Below are 17913 nucleotides of genomic sequence, written 5' to 3'. Positions count from 1 at the left end.
AGATACAGCAAGATCAATCAACAAGAACAATCTTAGTATTAAAAAAAAATAGAATTTAATGTGCAAGTCATTAACTTCACTTTGACATCCTGGAAAAGTTATTTATGCTAGTTCTGCAGCCTGACTTCTAAAACTCATTTGATTGATTTTACTACATAATCACATGAGAATAAAATGACCTACTGTATTCAGAAGCCACCCTGAACACCCTTTGGAACAGTCCACTCTAACTGAGTCAATAGTCTTGATTGACAAAAGAGAAGCAGTTTAGCAGCATTAACTGGAATCAAGCACATTTAGCACGGTCAATTTTAAAGATCTGTACCAATGCAGCACAGTGATATAAAAAAAGAAAAGAAAGAAAAGGCACATTGGCCACATTAAATGATTAATCATCAATGATCCAATTTCTGAATCAGTCTATACAAAAATATACATACCGTATCTGTGCAGTGAACAGGCTCACTCAGAAATACAACATTGCACTATAAAACCACCTCAAAAACAACATCCAGACATTTTTCCCGCAATAGAGGCCAGATGTTTTTGGGACAAACACTTTTTTTGGACATGCTGTTATAAAATAAAATATTCTCTTTGCTCAGTCCAGCTACAAGATAATGACCAACAGCCGCCTGTTGGTTATCTGACTTCCTCAAGGCAGAGACGGATTTGTGGACGGTTCTGTTTAGGAACAATTTTACTCAGGTGAGCAGAAGGCACTTAATTATGGGTGCAGCCGCTGCGCCGAGCAGTGGATCCCAGGCACTGCAGGCCTGGTCCTCACCAGCTCACGGTGCAGCAACTAACTCCCACTTGGTGTCCACTCTTGAAGGCAGTGCTCCCATCGGTGCTTGGTCCGCCCGACTCTGGTTCAGCTCACACTGGTTCATTATCCAGTGTGGGAGGACCTGGCGGTGTGTGCATCTCAGGTTGGATTGGACTGGATTCTCTTTGCCCGAGAGGATCTGGAGGCGATTCCGAGGCAAGTGTGGGGTTCAATGTTTGACTGTGCAAGTCAGTTTGTGTGGACTGTGCTGGCTCTGCTGGCTGCACTGTCTGAACTGGCAAATGTGGAGGTACATTTGCAGGCTCATCTGGTGAAGTGGCGGGCGCTGAATCCGCAGGTGTTGCGTGAGGGACCTGCACCGGCTGTGAGGACTGTGATGATGCGTGTGTCCGCAGGTTTTGAGTGCATGGCTCATTTAGTCTATGTGGCCCGAGGTGTGTGTACTGGGCCTGTGTTTTTGCAAGCTGCTCTGCAGTGTAGTAAGGCAGGAATGGCCTCTCTGACGCACAGGTCCACATGGCCAGGTATATGTGCATTAGCAGGTGGGGGAAGCGGGAGGTGAAGTAGGAGACAAACTCATCAGGGATGGAGCCCAGAGTCTCCTGCACCTCAGCAGGCAACTCTCGGTAATGATGTTTCTGTTGAAGGATGGCCAAGCGTTAAGTCAGACAGTAGAAACGGTTTCTTTTAAATACAAAAGCATGAGAATACATTCCTACCTTGTTTCTCATTGCACGCAGCAGGTCTCTGACTGACCCGCCCTTATAGGAGCGAAATTTCCGCAGATCTGCCAAAGGAGAAGAGGAAAAAAACAAAAAAACATGCATCAAGCACAGAAGGAATCCCTGATCATTATACAACAAAGAACCGGAAACAGGAAATGATACATTTGTGGGTTTTGATACAGAGCGGGGGACAATGCTGACAGGAAGGCACACTCTCTTAATTTACCACCCACTAAAATATTATGCGGTGACAGGAAACAGCATTTAGTGTAACTATGAACATTTATATCATGCACGTCAACTAGCTCTGAACTGAAGTACTACCCAAGTAGATAGTGCGACACTTTAAGCCTTCGTTTGAAGCTAGACCAGAAACAAAAAGGCTCCTTTACCACAGGGGGCACCAGGAGCTTATATTTGAAACGTGTAAAGCCAGTTTCATACCAGTTTGCAGTGGCACTGTGATATGCTCTCGCCAGTCACTCTTGACAACAGCCCTCCCTCCTCTCTCCAGCTGTCTCACGATTGGTCCGTCCAGCGGTTCCTTTTCTATTCTGTCGCTCACATCCTGCAAGCAACCACAGAAAAACGGTCAGTAATATTAACTAATATAGCAGGCAGCTTTGGGCCCTGATTAGACAAAGTGTGTTTTAGCTGCCTGGGACAGGCTTTGGTTATTGTTTTTCAATGAGTGACCAAAAAAGACAAATATTATATTGCACATTAATGAAGTTCTGATGGTTGATATGTGAACGTAAGGACTTGGTTAACTGAAAAGGCTAGTTTTCATACATCCTACAAGCATGTGGAGAAGTGCTTTCATACAGTGCTTTCATACATCCTACAAGCACGTGGAGAAGAGAAAAAAAAATAAAATAAAATATATATAAGAAAAAATATAATAAGCTCTTTATGCAGTCAAATACAGATAACCTGCCATTACTGCCCAAATCACATTAAAGTAGCCCGCATGTTTGCATTTACGAAGAAGTATATTATTAATGAATCCACACACAACATGCATGAGGATTTATACAACTTTGAAGACACCTGAGGCTGTAATACATTAATACACAGTAAACAGCCTAATACATGTAATCTTTACAATAAGCAGAGATAAGTAAACAGCTGACCTGAAAGAACTGCAGCTCCTTCTCCAGGCTCCAGAAGAACGGGTGTTTGAGAACGCTCTCAGCTGAAGGCCTGTGATGGGGCTCCATGCTCAACATCTGCTCTATTAGCCCTCTGGCTACTATGTCCTCTGAAATAACGACACAAGGGTGTGATTACACGGCATACATTGTTAAAAACAAGTTGTTGTTTTTTTTACTTAAAGTTACAATGAATTTTCATTTTGTGTTGATTTTGGCTGACAAGTGTTTTCAAACACCAGAGTCTCTTTAGAAAGCCAATCATTTTACTGCAGCAGTTGCTGACAGTCTGCTAAACCCAATGCTGGTTCACCTATGTCTCCCTTCCCTCCACCAATGACAAGCATTGAGAATAACTATATAGAAATATATATGTTGGTCATCTAAAAAGGCATCAAGTTTAAATTAAACTGTTTAATGAGCAGTTACAAGTTCCTCACAGTATCTTTAACAAACTGTACTTTTTTCTAATTTTTCATATCATACATTTTTGCCTCCAAATAACAATCCCCATGTCTGTACTATACACTTATATCACCTAAATCCTCCAACCAACCACCCCTACCTGCCCTTACTAATCTACATTAACCACCAACCACATAACTACTGTTATTACTATAGTACTCACCGTGTTTGTCAGTTTGCAGATGGTCGAGGCTGTATGTGCCCAGTAGGATGTTTGCTTGCCGCTGCAGAGACTTGCCAAAAGGGTGGCTTCCCTGAGACACCACGTAGAAAAACACACAACCAGCAGAGAAGATATCGACAGCGCAGGTCTGCAGGAGACGAGAGAAGGGAAGAATAGAGGAGGTCACAATGTGGCATGGAGTGAAACACTCATGTACCACCAACAATATTTGTATGCAGTATCAAGGTATGTATGCTTGTGTTGGTTTATATAGGATATTTATAAAACGGGTAGATCAAATCAAGCATTCTGATTGGTTGAGAGTGAGTCACGAGGTGTAGTTTATTCAGCCATAAAGTACTGTACAGCCTGTTTACATTTAGAGCGTTCCATATCAGTGCGCACTTAAAAACAACAGGTAGATTTAAATTGCGCGACCGTTAGTTGTCATTTCAAGCTTGACAGTTACCAAACATGGTGGTGTAAACTTTGATATTGTAACGTCCGCAGTAACGACTCAGACGTTGGTTTCCTTAACTTGCAGGTGTATTGCTTGAGTGTTCACAGTATTGCAACGGGGCTCTTCGCTAACAGTAACGTTAGCTCAAACGGAAAAGCTAACAAGCTCACGTAGCATCCCCCACACTAGCATAACGAATGACAACACACACGTCACTTCCTCCCTAAAATGAGATGAGGAATGAAAAGGGTTTGACCACAAAATCGTGATGATTTCCAGTGAGAGATAATTACGTCGGTAATTTCCCGACGCGAGGCAAGTTCTCTAAACATCATGGAGAAGAAAAATGACGGCGAAAAGACGGACAGAAGCAGCGAGAGCACTTCTTTACATCGGTGGCTGCGTGTCATCCTCCACCTGCTTCCAACCGGCCTGGTCAGTAAATCTGCGATTCAGTAGGTTTTATAGTCCCGTATTTGCGTCCCGTACTGGGACTATTTTCTCTGTCGCTGAAATGCGATACACAACGTTTGGTGGCTACAACTATTTTGTGCTGAAAGGGAGCTTAGTATTACTATTTATAAAGTCGCAGGTACCCGTATTATAAAAGCAATAAGGTACTCGAGGCAGTACTGTGTCTACAATAATGTACTGTTCAAGGGAGTTGTTAGGCCCGACGCGCAGCGGAGGGCCTAACAACTCCCTTGAACAGTACATTATTGCACAACACAGTACTGCCTCGAGTACCTTATTGCTTAATTAATGCACCTTTGGGTCTCACATTCACCCTTTTGACAGTTTTTAGTGTTTGGTTCCGTCAAAATTTGAACTTTTGGGTCGGGCTCCCATCGTTTTTTCTTTAAATAATCTATTTTGTGAATTCTGACAACAAACATTACTTCGAACCACCATGAGAGAGACACTGCTTTTCTCCCCGACTCACCGGGTTGTCTTTGCAGTCCTCACTGAGAATCTCGGGGGCGATCCAGCCCTCAGTGCCTGGTACCCCAGACCTTCTACTGAAACTGTGGCGGCCCACCGCCAGCTTCTTACACAAGCCAAAGTCTGAGATCATGGCCCGGACCCGACCATGGGCGTTGGGCATGGACACCAGGATGTTGTGAGGTTTCAGGTCTCTGTGAACTAAAGGAAAAGTATGAAGATGTCAGTTACTTTAGTGATGTAAATGTTGTTTTGGAAAACAAAACGGGCTGTAATAAGAGTGGATACCTATGTTGAGAGAGTGCAGATGGGCCAGTCCTGACATGGTCTGCTGAAGAAGAATCACTGGCTCCAGTCCACGGCGGTCAAAATCCTTCTTCTCCACATACTAGAGAGATGACCACAGTCAGTGTGGTCCAATAATTAGAACAAGATGTCTCATTTTCTCATAGCTTGAAGATGTGTAAGGCAACAAATTCATTTTAGCATTTCTTTTCGTGCTCTATGAATAATGACAGAGACAAAGAAGCCTGTTTTTTTCCTCCACTTACTGCCAAACTTTATCATATAGTACACTGACACTCCCAATAGGAGTTGCATCGTAATGACACAAAAAGTAGTGCATTATTCAGGAAAATTAAGCTAAAACTGGGTCGTTATGAGCAAAATACTTGATAAGTGTTCCTAAGGAACAACACAAAGTTAACTTGAGTGCTCAAGTGATCTTTATGCCATTAATTACCTCCTGAAGTGAGGCAGCACACAGCTCGATTGCGATGTACTGGAACTGACGGTCTCGCTCGGTGCAGAAGTAGCGGATGACATTTGGGTGCTCGTCGGACTCCCTGAGCAGCTGGACTTCCCGGTCTGCAAAGCTGAAGCACTCTGGGAGAATTCTCTTAACCGCCACTGCACGGTTGTCAAACTGACCCCTTGTGGAGAAACAATGGAAATGCAATGTTGATATATTTAAAAAAATTAAACAAAAGGTTATCATGAATAATTGTTGACTGGTTGTTTAGACTTACTTGTACACAATGGTGCCCTCAGCGCCATGACCCAGGACCTCTTTGGGGCGGAAAGTTATGTTGCCCACTCTGACAACATTAGAGTCCTCCTCTGAAAAGACAAATACATCATTTCATTTCAGACAATGAAAACTCTGATACAAACCGTTTGCAATCAATCCTAAATCCTCAGCCCTTACCTCCATCTTCGTGCTCATTGGCTGAGCTTCCCAGCTCAGACACAGACAGGTTGGAGTGGTTGGAGGCGCGGGGGGTGACATTGGGGCTGCTGTGGTCCGAGCATGTGTGGGCCACCTCCAGATAGTCGCTGTCTGGGGCCAAGCCCAGGCCCACGTCCGCAGGGGGGAACGGGTGCTGTCTCTGGAGCTGCTCCAACTTCTCCTCCATCTGTCTCTGGAACTCCTGGTGCTGCAGCTGCTGTTGCTTGTGGACACTCTGTGGGGAGAGAGGAGACTATGTTTGAGGCTCTAAGGAAAACAAAAGTGTATTCAGCACTTCTGTCCACTGGCGGATTCGAGACCTATCAGTGCTCTTTTTACATATGAAAGATTTTCTGTCATCACTACTTAGTTGCAGGCACTCAACCGTCCACTAGGTGGTGTTGTTTGACTTACTTTGGGGTAGGTAATCACAAAGGCCACCCAGCCGGCCAAGAGGAAAGTGGAGAAGATGATGGTGGCCATGTCTTTGAGCATAGAGTCCACTGGGGCCTCTGGACGTGCAGTGCGACCACTGATCCCAGGTTCTTGGATAGATGTTTCAGGCGGAGGAGCAGTGGGGCCATCATCCATACCACTATCATTCACCTTCTAGGGGAATGTGGGAGGTGAGGACAGAGGCGAAGAGAGTGAGAAAATCTGCATGAATGTTTTGATATCATAAAAATCTTCAAAACAAAATATCTCTTGGTTCACACACTGACACACACACCTCCTCAACTTTCTTGTCAGTAGTAGGTGGGATGACGTTGCCTTGGTTGCGAGGAAAGCTGTCTGGGAACTTCTCGAGGATCTTGTTGTGAGCTTCAGGAGGAGTCTCATGATGACCTGAAAAGCCAGAGTGATCTGTTTAATCATCATTATCAAAAAACACTGATTGCAGTTGTGATGATAATAGTATTTATAGTTAGTATAGGTAAGAAAACACAATATAAGGTTATTCATTTTATCATCCAGTAGAGGGCACTCTCAGTGCAATAGTCACTCAAAGCGCAGTGAACCATTCAAGGCCTTGGACTTCAAAATGTGGTGAACAATACTACAAGTGAAACCTTTCAACCTACAGCAGGGTTCATAAGCATTTCTAACAAATACATTTCCATGACCACATGACTTTCATGACCATACAGTCTATACACATCTGTGTATAAATCTCTACCTTGTTCAAAATTTAGTCTCGCAACTCCCTCCTTTTTTTACACAAGTTTTTTACACAATATGTCACAAATTGACATTGTCAAAAAGTACAAGTTGCAACTCAGGTCCCAGTCTGACGGAACTGATTTGCCTAAAAATGTATGTATTGTTTAACCAATTAAGATTTTTCTCAGTCGATCTCAACTGAACGTATTTTTATCTTCCAGAACTCCTAGCCCTAGTCCATAAACTGTTAGTGAAACTAAGATTTCATTCCTTATCAGGTGGTGGTGCTGAAACCCTCTCTCTCACTGGACCAGGAAGTCAGATTAACCAGAGTGGCTATAGACGAACATATGACTTTGTGATTTGTGCACTGACGTAGTACCTATGAGGAGCAGGTAGTTCCTCATGAAGTTGATGCGGTTTCGCTCCCGAAGCGCAGCGTTGAACTTGACACTGGTGCTTGGTGTGATGACACACTCGTCGGTCTCCTGACTGTCAGGACCCTCCAGCATAGGGAAGGTGCTGCCACGAGGCTGTGCGTACACACAAAAAACATGTGAGGGATTCAGATGAATTTCCCATCAAATACCTCACATGATTGCACAAGAAAAGCAGTGGGGCAAAGTGACTTCAGCTGGGGCAAGCTAAGACACAACTGGAACAGGATGTACTCATACAACCCTTCCCCCTGCATACCTGGAAACCATTAACCAAAAATTAAGACTGACTATGAAAACTAAACCACTGCTTGGATAAATGGATATGGTAAATTTACATATTTCATGTCTCACCGATAAGGATTGCGTTTTGCCTAAATGAAAAGATGTAGATCACACGTAACGGTCACTCACCACCACAGTGACTCCATCGTGCACCAGGGAGGGAGAGGCATAGAGACTGGAGGAGTATTTACCCACATACAAAGTGGCCCTGAAGAAGGAAAAAGAGCAAAGTCAAAACAAATGCAGTGTCCATTTCATGCTAAATAGGTGCGACAGAATACGATCTTGAAGAAAACATCTGGAGTGTATTTACAGGTTCAAAGTGGAGAAGAAGAGTTCTCCATCATCTCCCTAAACAGGCTTCACAGCGTCTTAACCACTGAAAGTCCTGCTTGTCCTTTCCAGCAGAAGCAGGTGTGACCATAATACAAAAATAAAAACAGGGCTGCAGTGAAACCAAAGCTGAAACTAGGCTCAGCAGCACACACTTGCTAGATATAACATTTTTAGACATCTCAACATTAATCAATTGCACATTTTACAAAAGAACATGATGAACATTTAATTAAGTTATGTCCCTATGATTGATAGAAACTAAAGGTTCCAGCATGTTTATAAACAGAGTAAGACATCTTTTCTTAAAAAAGTATCCAAATGGAAATGTCAAAGACGTAACAATCGCAGGAATCATTACTTTCAGTCTGCTTACATGAACTTGTTCTTGGGCTTATTCTCTTTGGGAAATGGGTATTTCCACTGTGTGATGCGGCCAACCTCTCCCGACATGAAAGTGAGGTAACGCAGGGTTTCCACAGCTACATTAGTATGGGGAACTTTGCGGAGACCTTCGCGCTGCCAGATGTACATGGCCACCACCGGAGAGTTGTAGTTCTGCACCCACTGAACGTCTCCCGATTCGCTGTCCACGGTCACCACGAGGCCGTCACCGTTGGACACAAAATGAGCCACCTCTGTGGGGAACCAGAGAGCGGACGAGTGGTTAGCACCGTCTGTCAGAAACTAAATAAAAAGAGCCTTCGCGTCCGAGAGACTTACTGTATTTGGTTTCATCATCAGGAAGGGTGGAGGCGTAGTCAGAATAAGTGGCATTCCAGCGCAACTCTCTGCTCTTGGTGTCATACATGGTGATGGTGTACTCTAACAGGGAGATGAACAACATAGGAAAAAAAAACATTTGTATTGCTTTTCTTTTCTTCTGATACACAAAAGCCAGGCTTTGAGTATCAATTTCTGGGTGTAAAAGCAAAGTGGTGTTGAATTTCATTTGTTTAAAAAAAAAAAAAAAAAAGGGAAATGTTGAGACACACCGAAACAAAATCCTGCATACACGTTGTTTAGTGACAAAGTGAGCTTTGACTCGACACCAAGTTACGGATGGATTGATAGCAAGTATTCAATTTGCAGGGATCAGATGCTCTCAGCTCTTGTCTACAATTAGCAGGTCAGGGATAGTTGGTGTTGTGGAGGTGAGGGTGGGGATAGCAGCAGAGATGGTAAATAAGGATTTGAACAACAACTTTGGGATTAGAGCGTCCAAAACAAATAGGCCTGTTGATTAGCCAGATTAAAATCAACAACTAAATGGGATGGGCTGCAATGATAATATAACTAAGATAATGCTAGCCAATTTAGGGGAAAACAAATAGCTAAACTTGTGATGCTTTTTTTGTTTTACCTGTGCGTCCCAGATAGAGAAGCGATGAAGAGGGACACAGCATCTCAGCAAAGGAGGAAGTCAGAGTCTGCTGCTTCTCACCAGTCAGCAGGTCCACCACATACCACAAGTCCTGCTTCTTACCTGTACATAGGCACATACACAGACGGACAACATTAATTACCTGATTACATCGTTCAAATCATAAATCATGTCTAACAACTACTTCCCTTATTGTATTTAATAGTTACTTCAAGAGTATGTTCTGTAATTTATTTTATTTTTTGTCCAAATCAAGGGTCCAATTCTAAAAGTATCAAACACTCATTTTGGATTTGAGCCTTTTTTCAGGAAAACTGAATTGATCATGTACAGGAAATTGCCTGTGCAAGTCTAGACAAGCAGAATAGCATGCAGCCTATTAACCTTCCCAATGATGGGTGTCACCATTGTCATTAAACGACCAACCCATCATGGCCTCTTTGTACCGGCATCTTTGCCAATAAATAATATCAATAATTTTTTGTTCCAGCAGCAGCTTCGGTTGAATGAAAACAAAAGAGTCACTGATGAGGTCTGTGGGAGGATAATGTCAACCGTTTCCCTTTCAACAATGACACAGTCACTCTGGCAGATTAGCACCATCCCTGTGTGAACTACGACCTGTGGTTGAGTGGAACTGAAAGGCGCTGGAAGATATCCAGAAAATGTAGGTGAGGAGACACAGACCGCACACAATTATGAATAAGAAAACTACACAACAATGTCTTGAATCAAAAGACAAAATGTGATTCCCATCTGAGAACTAGCCTTACCCATGTAAAGGACACCATCAGAGCTGCGACAGGGAGAAGCTTGGACCAACTCGGGGATAGTGAACGGTAACTTCTGTTTGATCAAAATGAACGAATGCACATTAGAGGAATAACACGCTGCGTGTCCTGTGACAGGACATTCATTCACCACCACAGTTGCAACTTCAGAATGAGGTCGCATTAGTTGTATACACATCTTCTGTAGAATATGGAAGTGAACAGTGCGTTTCACACTGTAGGGGAGATTATGGTTTGTGATAAAAACGTATTTCCTCTTACTGTAAGGCCTTCCTTGTTCTTTCCTCCCAGAGAGTACAGGCTGCCATCGTTGGGGTCGGGCAGAAAGGCTGGTCTGGAGTAAAGATTGAAGAAGAAGCATCACATCTCGAGAGCAGTAAAAGGAGTGACACGCAAGACAAGCTCAACGGGTTACCAGAACCATTTGCATACATCGTCTTTTGTTATAGACAGGTGGAGTACACAGACTCAAAAGATACTTACTCTGCCACATGTGTGGGGACCTGAAGAACTGGATCTGTGAGGAGAGAAAAGGAGACAACACACAAAGTCAAGACCGACAGGAATATCAAGCCACAGCGGAGATTGTGGCTCAAAGCTGTTGAGAAAAAGAGAATGATCGGAACTTTGGTGACAAAACAACCGCACGGAACACAAAGTCCAAATGAAAACAGATTCCCCTCGAGAAAACATGAAACGAAAACCGTCAGACATGACGGTTTGCCAACAGCTTTCTCCATAGCAGTCAAGAATGTAACACCCCAAAAAATATGATTATTTAATGAACTCATTAGATCATATCCTCTAAAAAGGTTCCAGAACATATTAACCTGTCGAGCCTCGACCAAGTATCCATCCAGCAGACTGATTAAAGCAGCGGGCATTTTACGGTTTGTTTATTCATCACACTCCTGGTGTGTAAAGGCATTTACTCTGGTACAGGTAAAAAAAAAAAAAAAAAACATTTTCACTGTTTTTAAATAGTGGAAATAAATGGGTAAAAAAAAAATGTTTTTCTCGCCCAAATGCCTCCCAGGGATAAGTTTATGCATGCATCTACGACAAGTTTCATACATTTGTCATACCTTCTGGGCTATTAGCTTCCATTCAGCAGAGAATACAAATCTGAATGTGATCCATCACATTGAAAGTCATGTCTACCTTTCTGTCAAAGTTATATTACTGTTGTGTTGTAGTGTAGACTAAGAAAAGTGCAGTTTAAAGTCACTGCAAGTGAATAATGTATTATCATCTATAATACGATATAGTATATTTATATGTTATATTTAATTAGTTTGTAATAATCTATCGATTTAAAACATGATCAGCAATAATGTGGTTGGTTAAAACATTACAATAGTGTGAGGCCCTAAACTCTATTGTTACTAGACAAACACACACCTCCCTACAGTGTGAACATACAGGGCGTAGACCAGATGGCGCGGATCTCTGCGGAGGTGCCTGAAGGGGTCAACAATAGAGGGGGATTACCTGAAGGTGGTCATTGACTCTTGTGCTCAAGAAGCATCAGCATTTGTGTAATTGCAGAAGGTGGTGAGAAACGTGTTTTAGGAAAATAAGATAACTTCCGTTGGCTGATATACAAATGCATGTTTGCAAGGCTGAACAGGGAGGGACAAGCAAACAGTGAGAGGACGAGCACGTGGGCTGCAGTGTACTGTCTCGGTCTGAGGAAAAGATTTCTGCTTCTCCCTCATTTTGTGGGTGTACCGTTACCTGTCTGGAGCACAACAACAGGTGTGTTCTGAGCCCGGTAGAGAACTGGTCGAATCTATATTCAACAGCTCTTCCAGAAAAAACAGATGGTGCGGAGGAAGCAGCCAGTGGCTGCGGTTATTAATGACTTGGGTATTAGGTGGACCTAACCAGGACATGTGGGTTCAAACCACAGTCGATTCAATATCTCGTAAAATCTTGTGATCCTAAATAATTGTGAGACAATATATCTCCGTCTGTAAGAGTCTTAAATTGTCTCTTATTCTAAGCAAGATAGACTACTTGGTCTTCAGCACAAGTTCTCCGGTAACCCATCAGTGCACCTTATCTAATGTAATTCCCAGGTGTAGAGTGCCTGCATTAACATGGTAACCATAGTGCACGCTGTGTGTGCAGGTGACACTACAGCAAAGTTGCTTACCGTTGCCCATGCTGACCTTGATTACAGGCTATTTCTGCCCCTCTCTGTTAATAATTACCCTGTTTCCATGCCTAACGGAACAGCGTTTCCTCAGCTTAATCCCAGTAAACATTTCCAAAAGTCAACAATACAAATTTAAAAAAGCCCTTTCAGGATTTCTTCTTCTTTTTTGGGTGTATGCATTCAAATAAATGTTCACATTAAGATCACAGAGAATACTTTTAAATTAAATTAATTAAGACAAATTAAGCTAACAATAAAATAAAATAAAAAGTGGCACAGCATTGATATGACATCAAAGTCTCACATTATTTTGATGATTAAACCCATTTTTGTTATATTTTTCTATATTCTCACACTGAAAAAAACAAAAGCCCCATCAGTGGGATCTCATTGTTTTCTCTGTGGCAACACCACAAGAGCACTTTGTTAATGCAAATGTAAACTACTGTCTGAGATACGCATAAAATAAAATAAAAAATCCACTTCACTCTTGTCCTCTTTTCTTACCTTCCTTCAGAGTCCATTTGATGGAGCCGGATTTCTTGCTGACAGCGTGCAGGTTTCCATCCAGCGTGGACACAAAGAGCAGGCTTTCAGGAAGGGAAACGGTGCTGGCGCTGCAAAACCCCTACAGAAACCAGACACAAAAATCAAGGTGATGTCCTAAAGAAACACATCTGTTCATTTATAATGCAAATGAGTCAAAGTCATAGCGTATCAAACTAAGACATTATCACGCAGGCATGTATAAACATGCCTGCTCCCACTTTTGACCCACGGGTTAGGTCAAAATGAGTGCCCTATGCATTGAGCTTGTGAATAATGACTTCACTAATCACTCTGATATTACTCATCCTCACACACACCTGGACCAAACATCATTGATTAAATTACCGTATGCTAATGTTAATTTATTCACACACTAATATGAAGAAAGGTGGCAGAAGATGGTCCATTGTCTGACGAACATTACAGCATAGGGCCTGTTTTCCTCATCACTGCGGTTTAGTAGCGTTTTGCTGGAGGGGGTTAGGGGGTCGGGTTGCCCCAGGCAGTGTGGCAGCTTGACCTACTCGACAAAATCAATGAACTTCAAATCAATACCGCACAATGACAGCTGAAGAGCAAACTAGGAGGGGGCTGCCTAGAGAGGTAACTGAGGGCACGTTGCCGAGGGTTCAAAGTAACAGCCGGAGCCGAGGGTTGCAACGTGGAGAAAGGTAAACAAACTGGGTGGGTAAGTGCACGTTCTAAACCTCCCAGCATACCGTAAACAGTTGACTGGACTTTTTTTTCATAGATTTTAAACAATCAACTGAGTGAAGATCTTGCTTTAACTTCTCTCTGCACAGATGACTAGTGGGCTGACGGGCCATACGGGAAGTCTTCTTACCAGAATATTTTTCTCCCACTCAGAAATATGGGCGACATGAACAGACGTGGCAACACTTGGTTCATTGCACGATGAAAGTAGACATGGTGGCCAAAAAAAGGGCAATAAAGAAAGAGAAAACAAAAAGATGCAGCAAATCCAGTGAAAACAATTAAACCAATAACCAGCAGCTGAATGACCTGGCCTCATAACTTGGCTTATGCCAGAATTAACCGCGCTGTGGGCGACATGTGCTCACCTCACCCACTATGGAATTCTCAAAAACGCCACTCTTAATAAAGCCGTGGGCTTCTTATGTTTTTTGGCACCAATGCGAAGGAAGAGGTCCAGTGGAGGCGTTTTAGAGCTCGGACTGCCTGCCAAACCCGAGTAGACTGTATGAACTCAGCACGACCGACCAGTCTCTGTACACATGAGCTTTCTCAACATTTCAGTCTTTTTCTTCTTCTTTTCTTTTTAAACAAATAAGTTTCACATTTCAGCCGATTACTGACATGACAAATGTCCTGCCAGGCACACTTTTTAAATGTACTTCTTGTATTGACTTATTACATGACAGTTTATCAGCACTTTTCAGTCATCAGGGTCAAACTGGGAATGTCACTTAACCATCTTTACCACAAGAGTCTGAGAAAAGCTGAGCAGACAAACCTCATTCTACTGAACAGAAGCAGCATTGATCAACACCTGACTAATCCCCTTTAACAGCTCCCTGAAGGCAGTGCAAATAGCTGATTATCAAAAAGATATGGTGGGGATTGAAGTGCTTTGACGTTTGACACAAACAACCCACCAGTAAGTCAGGCCTGAGTGGTAGGAGCTGTGGTATGGAGAGCAAATTAAACTAACAGGTTATTCCCCTTGGTCAAAGCTTGCATTTCCTCACAAAAACCAACGTTATAAAAAAAAGACCAGTGCATGATAATCACTTTCACCCTGTGCATTCTTCAGCTTCTTCTTCAGTTATAACTGTCCAAAACAGAAACCAAGGCCAAAACAACCCCATAGACTGAGAGTTCTGGGCCCTCCTCCACATTTGCCTTCTGGTCGCCTGCTGTAGTCTCACATCCTATACAGGCATGTGTGTCAATACTGTGCACCTGTGACGGTTCCCACTGAGCTGCTGCAAACTCACAAGCATCACACAACTGTACTGGGAGAATCATAACCAACTTGTTTTTGGGCCCCCCCGTGATCTCTTTCAGGGTTCTCGGTTTCGCAAGCAAATAACATCTTAACATCTGTTTTGCTCTCTCGTTTTGGACGGACACTGATATTCAGCGAGTGTTGAATATTCTACAGTGTTTCGGGAGCATCGGGTTTACTGGCTGCTCAGGGTGACGGATGCATAAGCGAGTTACATAAAACGACAGAATCTGGCGAAACCAACGTCTTGGCAGGTTCTGATGTCTTCACTTTCTCCTCTTCAATGAACCAGGCATCGCTTAAAAAGGGACACCGACTACACTGCACATGATATCACTGGTAGCGGACAGGATTGTCACTGTGCTTCACAGCCTCTCGCATTGCAGACCAAACCGAACACAGGACACGCTGTAATTGGCAGCTTTCCCACCAGCCATTTAGTAGCACACCTGCATTGTGACCTATCATCTAGTCAAGATGGTGAAGTATTACATCACCAACCAATTGCTTGAAGTTTTAAAACCAGAGCACCTGGGCAAAAGCTGCAAAAATGCAATCACTCATTTTAGAAGACAAAGCGTCAGACAGACACATGGCTTCTTTATAGGAGAAACACTGGACACATCTAGGACACATAATGGGAGGGGACAACTCAAGGAGCAGAGGTAGGTGAAGATGCTCCAGCTAATCATGCAGCCATCTATATTAGCTTATGTTCATCGCTACGAATTGTTGTGTGGTAAACTTCTTCGGAAAAAAACACAAGAGGCAAACAAATGTAGAGCACCCAGTGTCATCCCATCATAGCTGCCCTGAGTCCTGAAAGAAAAGAGTCTTTCTGAGTGTCACTTTTAGGATGCATCAGCATTATACGACAGTGTAACATGTCAGAAAGCTACATTGGGCAGCTGCTTACAGCCTCTCTTAAAAAGGTCTGTGCCTGCCACAAACAGACAGGCGACATTAATGGCATGGCTCCACAAGCAACAATTGTGTGGCCGAACAAAGATTTTCTTGTATCCTCTGACTCAGGCTTTTATGCGATCATTTAAAGATGCAAGCAAACCCAGAAACAACGGAGAATGTATTTAGTCAGTTTTCAAATTAGCAGTTGCAAGGAAACTTGACTAAAAATAACATTGGTATAAGATGTGCTCTAAAGAAGCGGCTTTTGCAGGATCAATTATGTAGGAGGCTTCTGTGAAATGTTTTTAACAAGGAAACAATAACTTGGTCATTGGTGTCTGACATATAAACAAGTTTATTGAGTCACAGTTTTTCTGTTGAAAAGTAGAACACTCCTACCACAGACGTGTCTGCAGTAATAAGCAGTCTGTTTGCAGCTTGCTTGGGTGCAGAAAAAAAAACCCCCACAGGAACCAAGAAATACTTATCTCACCTTTTAACTTATCATGGGAGGTGTAGTGCAAAAAGACGACACAAGCATACTTTTTGAAAGTCAATTAAGAAACCCCTTTGTGTACATGGAGGCAGAGGCAGCATTAAGAACATCCTGATGATCCATCAGTCATCCATGAAAGTAATTAGAGGTTCAGTTTTCCCTCCGGCTGTATGAAGACGACACAGGCTTGGGGGTGTTTGATTTCCTAAACAGTCACAGGCACTTGTAAGAAAGTTGAATTATATTAGAATAGGACAGGTGAGGAGATATGCCGTGGGGCGACGACTGTTCAAAAGTCATTGTGTTTCACATTTAAGAATATATTGGAGATCACTTTTTAGCAACCCTCTGTCAACAAAGTATAACAACTGCTCTCTGAGTGGTGTTGCTGCAGTGGGGACGGATGTCACGTGTTGGCTGTCGTCCAGGCACAGCCGATTGTGATACGATAGTATAAGATCACTACTTGTTGGAGCAAATCAACCTCTTTTCGTTCAATCTGAATTGTAAAAACGCAAAAAAACGAAACATTGAGCTACATTTTAGACGCAAACGCACCTTCTATCATTTGTATCTCTTTCTCTCTGACTCCCTCTCTCACACGCACACACACAAACGCCACCATCTATAGATAGCCATCATCATTTGTCACCCTTGCTACACAACCATACATCCTACCAGGCTAAGAAGAACCTGAGACATGATGGGGGATTATAAACCTTATTTAATCTGCTTCTTAGCCCAAGTGGTTTACTAGCTTGGTAGCTAAGGTCTCTGTCTGGAGACATTTATTTGCTAATATGATTTTGAGGTACTTGGGGGGAGATGCTGACATGATAATTAAGTTTGGGGAGATCCTAGCTTTAGAACAAAACAATAAAAAATACACATAGCAAATTCTCATTGTACCCTAATAGAGAGATCTTACTTTAACTTTCACGATGAAGTGTATCTGAAAGCAGATACAGATCTAATGTTCATGCTCTGAAGGTTTCCTTCATTTGTGACACTGGACAAGTTCAATAGAAATAGTCTGGTGTGCATAATATAACGGTGGTTTAAGTCCATTTTAGGGCTTCCGCAAATTAATATTTAAAAAAGTGCTTTTAGCCAGCAAGCTAGCGTTAATGTTGGCTCACTTGCATCACATGGAGACGTAATTAAAGCTCCACTGAAGGACACACAAGTCAGAATGAGTGAAAACCTGCCTAACATTGAAGGGAAAAGTGTAGTTTGGTGGGTTAACTCCGAGCTAATGTCATCCAACTTAAGCTAGCTTATCCAGTTAGCCTCTCTTACCTTTTGTGGGAGACCGGCGCAGCAAAGCAACGCCGAAATGCACCACAACAGGGCCCGACTGCTCACTGTCCAGTCCATGGTCTCTGGTCTCAAACCGGGGTAGACAGTTGGTCCTGACGGCCGTTGACTACATAGAAAAACGTGTTTTGGCTCACGACCAGATGTTATGAAATTATATTTGAATCTAAAAGCTGTAA

The 17913-nt window shown here is 42.8% G+C and overlaps 1 protein-coding gene across 1 annotated transcript; it reads right to left on the bottom strand.

Moving 5' to 3' along the window:
• Nucleotides 1–36: 36 nt before the first annotated feature.
• ern1 (endoplasmic reticulum to nucleus signaling 1) lies at nt 37–17794 on the bottom strand (the record flags this gene model as incomplete). Its single annotated transcript, XM_079232974.1, has 22 exons — nt 37–1428; nt 1510–1577; nt 1960–2083; nt 2649–2776; nt 3295–3442; nt 4698–4897; nt 4985–5084; nt 5439–5628; nt 5725–5815; nt 5904–6159; nt 6339–6533; nt 6655–6770; nt 7468–7618; nt 7937–8015; nt 8517–8778; nt 8864–8965; nt 9504–9626; nt 10298–10370; nt 10577–10649; nt 10799–10832; nt 12984–13104; nt 17717–17794. 22 exons carry the CDS (start codon nt 17792–17794, stop codon nt 880–882), a joined length of 3261 nt encoding a protein of 1086 aa, XP_079089100.1. The 3' UTR covers nt 37–879.
• Nucleotides 17795–17913: the final 119 nt, after the last annotated feature.

Source organism: Taurulus bubalis (genome assembly GCF_910589615.1).
Source record: "Taurulus bubalis genome assembly, chromosome: 17".
In the NCBI taxonomy this organism is placed as follows: Eukaryota; Metazoa; Chordata; class Actinopteri; order Perciformes; family Cottidae; genus Taurulus; species Taurulus bubalis.
The sequence above is the reverse complement of the archived record's forward strand: the minus strand, read 5'-3'. Positions and strand labels throughout refer to the sequence as shown.